Genomic DNA, 13,259 nt, shown 5'->3' with positions numbered 1-13,259 from the left:
GAACAGATGGGAGATATCATCAGAGAGATAGAAGATATAGAAGTGCAAATGCTATACTTAAAAAACAGTATCAGAGATAAAGAATTCTTTTGATGGGTTCATTGGCAGACAAGATATAGCTAAGGAAAGAATTAGTGAACTTGGAGATAGGTCAATAGAAATTATGCAAATGGAAATATAAGATAAAAAGGAGTGAATTAAATAAAACAGTGTCTCTAAGAGCTGCGGAACGACATCAAATGGTATAACATAGGTGTCATTAGAGTTCCTGTGGAAGGAGAGAGAAAACAAGGCCAAACATAGTCTGGAGAGCTAACAACCAAGAATTTTCCAAAATTTATGAAAGAAAACAAGTCACAGATCCAAGAAGCCCAAAGAATCTTGAGCAAGATAACTGCTTCCTCGCAAGATAAACAAACAAAAACAAAAAAACCCTAGACACATCAGAGTCAATTTCTGAAAAGCAATGACAAAGAAAAATTCTTGAAGACAGTGAGAAAAAAGAAACATCAAATGCAGAGGAATAATAAGAAGAATCACAGCAGACTTCTCAGAGACCATGCAAAGCATAAGACAAGGGATGGACATCTTTTAAAATCTGTAAGAAAAAACTTGCCAATGTAGAATTTTATGTCCAGTAAAAATATCTTTCAAAAATGAAGATAAAATAAAGACCTCAGATAAGCAAAGCTGAGAATGTATTGCCAATAGACTTGTGCCACAAGAACTGTTAAAGGTAGTTGTTCAGGCAGAAAGATGATATCAAATGGAAATTAGGACACACACACAGAAAACCATGAGGCTAGAGGTGAAATAAAGAAGGCAAATATTAAATATATTTTTCTTATTTAATTACCCTGAAATAATATATAGGGTATAAATAAAGTCTTGTAAAAAGAAAGCAGAGCATAGTTCATTAAAAAGAACTTTAGAAGGATATACAGCAAAATTTTAACTGATGTTTTCTAAGTGGAAGGATTACAAATGATTTTATCCTTTATGAAGCTTACTTGCATTTTCTAAATTTTCTACAATTAACTTTTATGATATTTTGTACTAAAAAGAGAATTTTATTCTTATGTTCTGTCTTAATTATTTTTTACAGGTGGTATTTGGATCCAAAGCTCTGAGGTTAGAAAAATTTTATAAGGTAATTGTTGGAGAAAATAATAACTAGAAGATAAGTTTTCTGTTATGAAAATCTTTCTCCACTTTTTTACCTTTCTCATAAAAAAGAGACAATGAAAAGGCAAAAACGGTCTTTTTCTCTGATGGCATAATCCATTGGTAATACATCTAACTTTTAAGAGAATAAATAAGTATTAAATAAAAGCCTCTTATAAGAGTATTGGTTCTCTCCCTACTGGATAAAGCCTTGGAGCTGGAACCACATACATGACTGAAGGACTTTTTATTCCAAGAAAATATTAAAAGATTATTCTCTACGTGGTCTCAAAAGAGAGCCAAGAATTGATGATATCTAAGTATTACTGAGAATTTATACTTCCACAAAAATGTCTTTCATAAAATTTAATCTTGCCTTAACTACTACATAATTACTTAATTTTTACATTAAAACTTAGCTAAGATTTCTTTGCAGCTTTGGTAGCAACGAATATTTTACTAGAGAGAATAAATTAGTGCAAACATCTGCTATTCTTTTTTGACATGGTTAATTGAGGCCACAGGGAGCCAGAATATTTAGAATTCAAGTCCAGAATCCAGATACCATCATCTACATGATACAGTTATTGAAAGGATCAGAGATAATGTGTGAAAAGACAGTGCATAATAGGCAGTTAGTAAATGGTAGTTATTATTGACTACGGAAGTATATCAAAGATGCATGAAGTCACCTTCGCTGCCATCAACAATGAAGCTAAGATAACACTTTATAAACAGCAGTTGCAGAATCCACTGACACCTGTTAGTTAATATGTCTAACATGCTAGTCAATGATGTATTCAGATTCCAGACATTTGAGAAACTGTCTCCTCATCTTGCCAGGGGAATTTCACATAGAAATGGAATGGTCAGTGTGGGGAAAGAAAAATGACAATACAGTTGATGTATTTTTATGTGCATGCACACACACACACACACACACACACACACACACACATGGAGAGAGAGAGAGAGAGAGAGAGAGAGAGAGAGAGAGAGAGAGAGAGAGGAAGTTTTCATAAAGTTCTCATAGGAAAAGTACCTCTTACACAGGCAAACAAATAACATTTTGACCTGGAAATTTTTAAAAAGTCAAAATTAGTCATTGAATTATATGCCACACTGGTTTCTCTCTCACCTAAATTTTTAACCACTAAAATAGGGAAATTTTGGTGTTAATGCTACAGCTTCAATACTGGACCATCTCAGTCTTGTATCCTAGAGTATAATTTGGTTCTTTGGCTATAGCAATCAGTTGCTTTAGAAAGGCCAAAGGTTTAAGAAGAAGAGTAAAGGATGTTGTACCTCTTCCATTGACTTTTAACAAAAGGAATCTAATTAAATACAGTTTACACTTCTTTAGCTGATTTGATCATCTTCCTTGGAACTTAGAGATTCATAATTTTAACTTCTGGCAACTACAGCTGGATGCAGGGAACACTATTCAAAGAAAAATTATTTCATCCTCAAAACTTTCACAGCCCCAAGACAAAATGCAATGATTTGAGATGAGGACAGAATGGGAGAGAAGATTCCAGGGCTCAAGCTGTTAACCAAAGATAGACTACCCCTCAGAAATGGAAGCCAAGATTCATGAAGAGAGAATATTTACATGCAGAAGTAATGTATGGAAAGAATAAATCAGAACAAGATCATGACATGAGGAAAGAATACAAGAGGACAAAAATTCCTCATCTCCCTCCAAAAAGAAGAAAAAGTCTGCCTGAACAATTGGCTAAATGGCTTTTATTCTCTAATAAAACTATGCAAGAGGAAGAACTTCATGGCTTGGAGAACACAGTGTGACTGATGAGGGAAAGTGTACCCATGCAGAGAAGGGCACAAAGGCAGGAACAAAGCCCTCCGGCAGGTGAAGAGACAAAGACTGTGAGGACAGAAAGAGGCAAATAGACAAGAGGAAGTGAACCAAAACAGATTCATGGAACAGGGACTGAGTAACAAGAGAAATGGAAAGGGGAGCAGCGAAAGTATCTTTCTGTGGAGAGAGAGGCCCAGTCAGGCAGAGGGGCAGATGTATGGTGGGGCATCCTCTCGCACATCCCCAAACCCAAATGGGGGAACTCTAGAAAGAGGGAGCAAATATTTTCCAGAATCTGGTTCTCCTGTGGACTGTTCCATCCCTGGCACCTAGAACAATTTCTGGTATATAGTGGGTGCTCAAAATATAGTTCTTGAATGAAAAGTGATATATGCAGAAACGAGAAGAAAGCTGAATCCTGAGAAACACCATGTGCCTCATCACTTACATTATTTATTTTTGTTTTTATTTTTAAATTTTATGTAAATCCAAGTTAGTTAACATATAGCATAATAACGGTTTCAGGAGTAGAATTCAGTGATTCATCACTTATATATAACACCCAGTGCTCATCCCAGCAAGTGCCCTCCTTAATGCCCATCACACATTTAGCCCACCCCCGCAACCTTCCCCACCCAACAACCCTCAGTTTGTTCTTTGTATTTAAAAGAGTATCATAAGAGTATGATTTGCCTCCCTCTCTGTTTTTATCTTAATTTTCCTTCCCTTCCCCTACGTTCATCTATTTTGCTTCTTAAATTCCACATATGAGTGAAATCATATATTTATCTTTCTCTGACTTATTTTACTTAGCATAATACGTTGCTGCAAATGGCAAGATTTCATTCTTTTTGAATATTTGTAATATTCCCTTGTATATATACACCACGTCTTCTTTATCCATTCATCAGTTGATGGACATTTGAGCTCTTTCCATAATTTGGCTATTGTTGGTAGTGCTGCTGTAAACATTGAGGGTGCATGTGCCCCTTTGAATCAGCATTTTTGTATCCTTTAGATAAATACCTAGTAGCGTAATTGCTGGGTTGTAGGGTAGCTCTGTTTTTAATTTTGGGGGGAACCTCCATACCGTTTTCCAGAGTGGCTTCACTGGTTTGTATTCTCACCAGCAGCGCAAAAGTGTTTCCCTTTCTCCACATCCTCACCAAAATCTGTTGTTTCCTGAGTTGTTCATTTTCTCATGGCTTACATTATTAAGGTGTGAGTTGGCACAGAGTGTACCAAAGAGCTGGGATCTGCATATAGCATAGACAAGTGATGTTCACCTTGGAGCCAGTTTGGTTTTACTGTTGCAGGACCATTAGGGACCCAAGTGAGACGGGCAGTGATCAAACTAAGGGTAATTGATGTGCAAAGGAGTAGCAGAGGGTGGTTGTGCTTAAAAGGCACTGCTTCCATGTCCCCAAATCTCACCCACATGACTAGATGTTTGAATATCTCATCATCCAGGTCCTCTCATTTGGGGATCATTTTCTGTAGAGTTTTCCACAAATTGCAACTAACCAACTAAGGCCTTGAATGTACTCAGCCACTCAGCGTCACTAATATCTAGAGAAGAGCTGTTCTATTAACTTAGCAACAAGTAGGGTAGGTCCCCAAGGAAAATGGACTCAGAATAGAAAGAGACTCCCTGGGGGCCCCACGAGGAACCCTGATGAAAAAGCAATGGATTTTGTCAACTGAGATGGGATTATGTTGGTTGTAAATTCCCAGATGACTCATCCCAGTCCCTAGGGGATCCCCCACATGGAAGATGAGGGGATGAGATAGAGAAGTGAAAATAAGTCAATTGTATACTTGTCTGACCGCTCTGCCCTGGCAATTTGATGTCACCAACACAGAAATACATGTGGGGTTTGGACAGAGGATTGACATAAAGACACAAAAAGGAGGATGTCACTGAGAGATGTGATGCTATTGTTGAAGAAAGAAAAAGACTAATGATAACAGACCAGGGGGAAATTGAAGTGAAGGAGGTCTTAAATAGATTCTAACCATTCAAGTGTCAATCTTATTGGAAAGGCAAAATTTACACATTTTCATACCTTTCCAGGGTTTCAAAACAGAAGTGCTTTACCTTTCTGAATCACTCCAACCATTTTTCTCTTAGCTAATCCCATACTATGGCAATGAGGCAAGGACCTTGTTTTCATGTGTCTGGCTTAGTATCCTTGTTAACTCCTTCAAAAATACACATGACATTGTCTGCATGCTACTTCTAAGGGAATTTCTTATCTAATATGGGAATCAATGGGATAAGCAAAGCATTATTAAGAACAGCCTCTGGATTTTTATCCTCATTCTGTCATCTCGGAAAAATGATGTGAGATTCCAGTTTCTGCTTAGAAAATGGTGGCAGAAAGGCCACTCACTTGCTTTATAATGAAAACGTTGTCAGACTGAGCCACTTGTGATGGCTAGTTATTTTGCTTAAGTAATTAAGTACCTACGGGAGAGCCTACCTCATACCAATTCGTACTTTCTTCCATGGTAACAAAACCAGGAATTTATGCAAGGGTGTAAGGCATCAACCAAGAAACTACATTTCCTGACATGGTTAATGAGAGGTGCGTGGATAGGCTATATGTGGCTCCTGGGAAAGCTCCTTATAGGTGACTGACTCAGGTGAGCAGTGTTACCCCTCACCCTCACCTTCCTCCTGATTAGGGCTCTCGTGGTCACACTGGACCTTAAAATGAAAGAAATGAAAGTCACATGCTAAGGTTGGTGGAGCAGAAAGATCAAAGAATCTGGTTTTCAACTGACACTGTTGCTACCATAACCTGGGCCTTCACAATTATTTTATATGTGACGGAAATAAACTTCTATTCGGTTTTGGCCAAACACAATTCCTAACTGACAGACCTACTGCCAGTCTTATGAGTGGCCCCCTTCTAGGCTCACCCTGATATTCGTAGGGCCCAGACCAGGAACAGAGGTGGAGGCCCTTAGCCTGTGATCTGCCCCATTCTCTTTCCACCCCTAGTTCTATCATCTTTCTATGGACAGCCAAACTCATCTCCAGGCTAACACTGCCTCTTGGCGACTGTTCAGGACTAGGGTGTACACATCTCTACCAGGAGGACAGAGCCCTGGAGAGGCCAGTGTAGGCTCTGGAAGTAGGCTCAGAGCCATTTGGACAGGGAATTCTAGGTTCCTTGGAGCCCAAGGCAACGTATACAAGTGGGAGAAGATTCCAGGTGGTATGTGCCTCTGCCCTGTGATCTCCTCACCCTGTAGGGAAAAGCACAACTCTTGTAGGCATAGAACCTCAGGCAGGGCTCAGTTGCCAAAGCCTGAATGTGATACCACTAGCTTCTCTCCCTCTCACCTCCTAATGCCTGCCATTTTGTCATTCACAACCAGGCAGCAGAGCAAAACTTGAAGCAGTCCAGTTAACTACTTGTTATCATAGCCTTGGTAAAATTTTCTTTAGACGAAAAGTCTAGAATTATAGCTTGAACTGTGTTGTCCTCCTGTTATGTTTAATGCCACTATCTTCTCTCTTTTGTTATACTGTATAATGGAAAGTTGATCAAGCCTGGCTCTCTGACAAGGCAAGCTTTTATTTGGTAAACTGTCATGAGGATGGCTGAGCACAAGTTTATCAACCAACTGCAATATTAGTGCTGGAGCAGCACTAACATTAGTGAATTAGCTACAAACCCCGGGGATCAAAACCAGAACAGAGCCTGGTGCCCTCAGAGAACCATAGAGGAGCAGGTGGGGATTCTGACAAGGAGATCAACTCTATAAGGTGTACTATCAAAGTGGCCCAGGGCCGAATCTCTGTTATGCAAGGAGTCCCCCATTCAGCTAAGGGTAGCAAGGACTTAGACTTGATGTGGCAGTCCTGCCAATGAAGGGTCCATCCCTCCTCCAGCTTACACCCCAAGTGCAAGGACTCATTCTTTAAGGAATCTGTTGCCTCCATATAGTCTGACTGGCAGAACCAATAAAGCTGGCTTCACAGACTTGAAAATATCCAAACCCTTGTACTACCTCTGTGTATTCTGGAAGCTCTCTCCTTTAGTGCAGTGATTCTAAGCCTTATTTCAGATTATGGATCTCTGTGTTCTCCAGGCTGGATAATTACCAATGAACATGAGTACTCACCTACACTTAAGAGAACTGTTGTAACCCTTTTCAAACAGCAAGGTATAATCAAAAGAACACGGAGCAAATAATTTGAGATGTAGGTTCTTGCCACAGGGTAATATTTGTGTCCCCCCAAAATTCACACGTTGAAACCTAATTCCCAGTGCAATGGCATTAAGAGGTGGGCCTTTGGGGGGTGATTAGGTCATGAGGGTGGAGGCCTCACAAATGGGATTACTGTCCTTACAAAAGAGACCCCCAGAGAGCTCCTTGCCCCCTTCTGCCATGTGTAGAAACAGCAGGAAGGAGGCTGTCTATGAAGCATGAAGAGAGCTCTCACTAGACACCAAATCTGTGGCACCTTGATTTTGGACTTCCCAGCCTGAAAAACTGTGAGAAATAAATTAGTTGTCTAAGTTACCTAGTCTATGGTATTTTTGTTATAGCAGCCCCAAAAGACCAAGGCAGTACTTCTATCCCCAACCTTCTATCTATATTTTGTTTATTAGTTTTCCCATAGGAGAAATGGAAGGCATGAGCTAAATGATTTACAAAGTCCCTCCCTGTTCTAAAGTTCAATGGCTCTATATAGTTCTATGTATCGACAGATATATTAAATATCCTTTCCCCCATCTTCATCTAACTTCTTGTCATCTTTCAGGTCTTGGCTTAGAAGCTAGTTTCTTTCCTAGGCCCTCCCTCACCCTCACCAGCCCGTATTGTGTTCCTGTGGCACGCTTTTACAATACTTCTCTCACGAGGGTATAACTGTCTGTACATTTATTTGTGGGATCCCTGCTGGTCTGCAAATCTGGGGGATACAGCTGCCAATCTTGAAGGTTGTATCCTCAACACCAATTCTTAGCAGGAGCTCAATGGTATATACGAAATGATGATATGACTGGATGATATGAGTGGATGGATAGCTACAACCCCCTTTGGTCACTGGGCTGGTGAGGAAAGATATTCTCAGGTAACTATTTAGGGAACATGCTGAAATAGTCTCTGTTCTTCTGCTTGCATTTAGAAATAGTCTTTGGACATAAGTGCCATGAGTACAAATCTAATGAATCAAATTACCACATTTTTAAGGAAAAAGATGAAACAAAGATCTTCCATTTTTATGGTGAGAGAAACCCAGACTATTATACTCAGCCCAGTTCTCATTAATAAAATAGAAGATCCTTTGCCTTCTCATCTGAGCTCTTCAAATTAATCTAAGGCCTGATTGTCCCAAAGCATTACTAATTATATAGCAACATCATTTATATCACAGAATTGGAAACGACACACATATTCAGCTGCAGAGTGATCGTTAAATAAACCGTGACACTCAACTAGTGAACTCACACAGCCTTCAACAATGGTGCCTCCAACATAATCTGAAGTTCAAAAGCAAGACATAAAATTACATATGCAGTATGCTTGTCATCATATGAAATATATCAGATATGTGGACAAAATATGGAAAGATACACTACAGATTATTAATTGTGGCTGTGTTTATGTGTTAGGACTTGAATTATTTTCTTTCCACTGTTCTGAATTTTGCAGATTTTCTTTAATGATTTTTAAGACTTTATGTTTATGGTGAAAAATCAAAACGAATAAATCATTTAATTGTTCATCAAAAACCTCTTGTTATTTTCTGCTAGAGAACTTTTGGCTACTGATACTGGGTGTGTCCACCAGAAAGAGCTGTGTTGAGGCACACAGTGACCCTCTGGAGAAACCAACAGAAGCAGGGGATGGAAACACACTGAGTCCTCTGAACTAGCAACTGCCTGTGGAATAATAATAATCACTGATCTAAGCTCTTAACTATGAGCCAGGCATTTCCCATACATTTTTTTTTCCATTATGTGCTCATAAGAACTGTAGGAGATAATGGTCAAGAGCCAGTCTTTACTAGCACATGGAGGAGCCACAAAGTTTGATCCTAGGCAGTCTATCTCCACGGTCCGCCATTTTCTCACTATGTGCTGCTGCCCACTCCAATGTAAAGAGGGAGGCCGGGGGGAAAGTGAGCACAATTCTAAGCCGTACTTCCTTTCACGCAAGAATCATTTGTGTCAGACAAAGGCACAGCCTCCATTTCTGTTTTCAAGAGTTTCTATTCAGATAAGGTCTCAAATATGACTCTTGCTTGTCAGTGGAGATGGCCTCTGGTAACCACGTTTTCACCATATTATATCAAGACTCTAGCCAGAGTGTAATTCATAAATTGTCTCTCTTTGCACATAAATTCATTACTTTGGGGCAAAAAGCCCATTTATAAATGCTCTCATAGTGGCCAACTTTGCAGATGCAGACCAACATGGACATAGTCTATGCCAGCTTCCTGGTAAAGGTGAAAAATAGCCACTCTATCTGCCAGCACAATTACAAGCGATTTTCTCCATGTGCCTGTTGAGAGTAGATTTATCCTGTAAATGCTGACTGGCTGAATACGCTCAGCTAACACCATTAGTGCACACAAGCATTTTGAGGCTCTCTGTTACATGATCACATTTCCTCTGCAGAAAAATCTACTCGTGTAACATTTCTAGGAGTCAGGGGAAGAGAGCCATCACTATAAGAGAATTCCAGGAGAACAGAGAAGTATACCTGGATAGAGTCCAATGCTGTTGGAGTCAAGGATCACTAAAATGAAGTAAGTTCTCCCCGCCCTCCCCACCACCCCAGGGAAACTCTAATGGGGGAGTAGGGAACTACAGAAAAAGATTCCGTGAAATCAGTCATGTGGGTTGGTCTGAAGGAAATGACATTTGGGCATAAAGGAAATCCATTTAAAATTAAAATTAAAACAATTGTGTAAATAGGGAAGACTTAATGAGCAAAAGAAAATGAATAAACAGAGATAAATCCTAATAAGAGAGTAAGTGGTATGAGGAGAACTACTTGGGGGTATTATTGCACTCCACTGTGCTCTGTCTCTTGGTCCTGTCCCCGAGGGACAAGTCTATGGTGTCTGTTCACTTACTTTCTCTGGAATCGGACCACAGGATCAGCCAGCAGGTCAGTGAGGTCAAGTTTTCTCCCCTTCTCAATGACATCTGGATGTTTGCGAACAAAGAGCCACCCGATATGAGAGAAGAAGAAGCCCCGGCGGGCATTGTGTGGGTCAGCATCGGTCTCTGAGTACTTGTGGTGGACTCGGTGGTCCCTGGACCACTCGAAGATGTCATTCTGCAGAGAGAACACAGACCCTGAGTGAAGAGACAAAGCACCCTGGCGCCTTCTTGAAAACTTAGCCTCCCTCTATGCCTCACCCCCACCCCTCTACCATCCTCACCACTGACTTCTACTTTGCTCCCTTCCTCAACCCACAACCTCTTCACCTCAATTTCAACCCCTGGGGTTGGTCTGGGATGATTTCCATGAAAATAAGAGGAAATCTTCACTTAGTAGGGATCTTCGCTTGTGTTTGGGATGTGCCTGCTGCAGGAGATCCAGGCTTGTTGAGAGGGGAAACCTGAACGTTCTGGTGGGGGTTACTGAAATCTCCTGGGAGAGCATTCATATCAAGAAAAGAGAGATCCGGTCTCAAGATGAAGTCTTGTTGTCAGAGGGAGGGGCAATCTTGAGTATGAAAGAAGGTTGGTTCTTGGCCTGAATCTCTCTGGCCTCCCTCTCATTCTTTTTTTTTTTTTTTTTTTTTTTTTTTTAATTTTTTAAATTATTTTTATTTTTTATTTTTTTTAACGTTTATTTATTTTTGGGAAAGAGAGAGAGAGACAGAGCATGAGCGGGGGAGGGGCAGAGAGACATGGAGACACAGAATCGGAAGCAGGCTCCAGGCTCCAAGCTGTCAGCACAGAGCCCAATGTGGGCTCGAACTCATGAACTGCGAGGTAATGACCTGAGCCAAAGTCAGACACTCAACCGACTGAGCCACCCAGGTGCCCCCATCTCATTCTTTAATAGCCTTCATATTCAACTTACAGAGAGCAGGAAGCCAGTAAGTAAAAACCCAAAAGCTACTTCACCAAATCTCTGCAAAATACCAAGACACAAATAATACTGTTTGAGGAGTGCTCTAACAGTGTGTCACAGGAAGGGAGGGGAAGTGATTTTGGTTCCTTGAGGAATCTGATGTACTTGGCCATAGGAGAAGAAATGCTTAAGGTACAGGCTGTGCTTGGTGGAATCCCAAGAGAGACTCTGCTGCCCAAGCAAAAAGAAGCATTGTCTAGCAGATTCTGCCAAACCCAGGCACACATGGGGGACACATCCTATTGACCGCCCTATGATGGGAGACAGAAGAAGGGTGTCCAGAGACTGGAGGTCCTGGGTGAGCTATCAAGGGCACCAACCAATGTCATTTAGGCTGATATTATTAATGAAACTTTATCAGTACCCATGAGCCAGTGCTATCTATAGACCTTCAGTTTATACTCAGTTTTGTTTTTCGTGGACAATGTTTTCAAAACTTTGAGCAGGCAAAGTAGTGTTTTTGATAGGAAAACTAGTCTGAAAATAAAAATAACTTTATAGGGGTGCCTGGGTGGCTCAGTTAAGTGCCCAACTCTTGATTTAGGCTCAGGTCATGATCTCGCGATTCGTGAGTCTGAATCCCTCATCTGGCTCTATTCTGACAGTGTGGAGCCTGCTTTGGATTCCCTCTTTTCTGCTCTCTCTCTGCCCCTCCCCGACTCGTGCTTTCTCTCTCTCTCAAAATAAACAAACTTAAAAAATAAAATAAAAATAAATTTATATAGTGCATAAGCCCCTTTGTTTTAAAAAAAGATCATAATGTTTTTATACCATACTATTCAGGACATAGTTATGTTTTCACTAGAAATCTGCCATTTTACAGGTATTGGCTTCATCCTACTGATGAGAAGAGAGGGAACTGTTTTATTCTCAAAGTTCCAATAGTTTCTTTAACCAAAAGGGGGTTCATTGAGTCTCTGGCTCATCCAATGCTGCTGGAAGGTTACTCAACTTTGTTTATCCAATAGCACCCCTGAAAGCTTCTCAATTTGCTTCACCCTTGGGTAATAGGACAAAGAGAGGGGAGGTAGAAAGACATTAAGAGTTATGTGCTCAGCTTTGACTATAAAAAGAGAAAAGAGGTTCTTGGTAGTCTGTGCAAGGCAAAAATTATAGCCTGGCTTAGTGAGATACGAAAGAAGTCTTTTAGGGGCACCTGGTGGCTCAGTTGGTTGAGCGTCCGACTTCAGCTCAGGTCATGATCTTGCAGTCTGTGAGTTCAAGCCCCGCGTCTCTGTGCTGACAGCTCAGAGCCTGGAGCCTGTTTCAGATTCTGTGTCTCCCTCTCTCTTTGACCCTCCCCCATTCATGCTCTGTCTCTCTCTGTCTCAAAAATAAATAAACGTTTAAAAAAAAAAAAAAGAAGTCTTTAGATTTTACCAGAGTATTTAAACACAGTGGTTGGAAAGAGAAAGTATTTGTTATTTATAACCATAGAATCTGGAGTTAGAACGGAATTTCAAATGTCAGTCAAGACCACTGCAGCCCAAGGCATAATTTATTCCTTTTGCATTAGTTTATTGCAATGTCCAAATGAACGGAAGAAAGGGGAATACTCTGTCCCCAATTCACAGACAGCAAAATTAAGGCTTAGAAGAATTTTGCTGAAGTTCATTGAGTAGGTCAAAACAGTAATGGAAAAAAGATAGTGCTCCTTCAATTCTTGGTTCACTCTCTTTCAACAAGGTATTTCCCTTATTCTCTAAATTTAGAGGGAGGAAGTCTTTTACAGAGAACTTTCATTTTCCTTGTTAAAAGATTATATTTGTTCTTTATCACAATGCAATTTTATAAAAACTCTGAGTAGAGGCTTCTGAAGAACTAGAAACATTATTCTCACACAACTAAGCATAATACAATCACAACAAAAGAATGGTGAAGACAAGTCGGAACAGAGATGTTTATTTGCTTTAACTCCTCTTACCTGGATATCTTCCCAAAAGAGGCCACTTAGCCTGCAACAGTGAAATGAAGCAAGGGTTTTGGCCAGATTCCAAATGTCCGAGCATATCATCGAGCCCAAAATACTTTAAGATGAATTTTTAAAAAAATCTTCTCTTATTGTTTTGTTCTTATTGTTTTTAAAAAAATCTTCTCGGGGCGCGTGGGTGGCGCAGTCGGTTAAGCGTCCGACTTCAGCCAGGTCACGATCTTGCGGTCC

The 13,259-nt window shown here is 40.3% G+C and overlaps 1 protein-coding gene across 2 annotated transcripts in view; it reads right to left on the bottom strand.

Moving 5' to 3' along the window:
• Positions 1 to 13,259, bottom strand: part of SCD5 (stearoyl-CoA desaturase 5) — a 166,941-nt gene that overhangs the window by 41,621 nt on the left and 112,061 nt on the right. For both annotated transcript variants that reach the window (XM_043572356.1, XM_043572357.1), the window contains exon 3: positions 10,086 to 10,291. In XM_043572356.1, coding sequence (XP_043428291.1) covers positions 10,086 to 10,291 — 206 coding nt within the window. The remainder of the gene's footprint in view (positions 1 to 10,085; positions 10,292 to 13,259) is intronic.

This window comes from Prionailurus bengalensis, chromosome B1 (genome assembly GCF_016509475.1).
Source record: "Prionailurus bengalensis isolate Pbe53 chromosome B1, Fcat_Pben_1.1_paternal_pri, whole genome shotgun sequence".
Taxonomy (NCBI): Eukaryota; Metazoa; Chordata; class Mammalia; order Carnivora; family Felidae; genus Prionailurus; species Prionailurus bengalensis.
The sequence above is the reverse complement of the archived record's forward strand: the minus strand, read 5'-3'. Positions and strand labels throughout refer to the sequence as shown.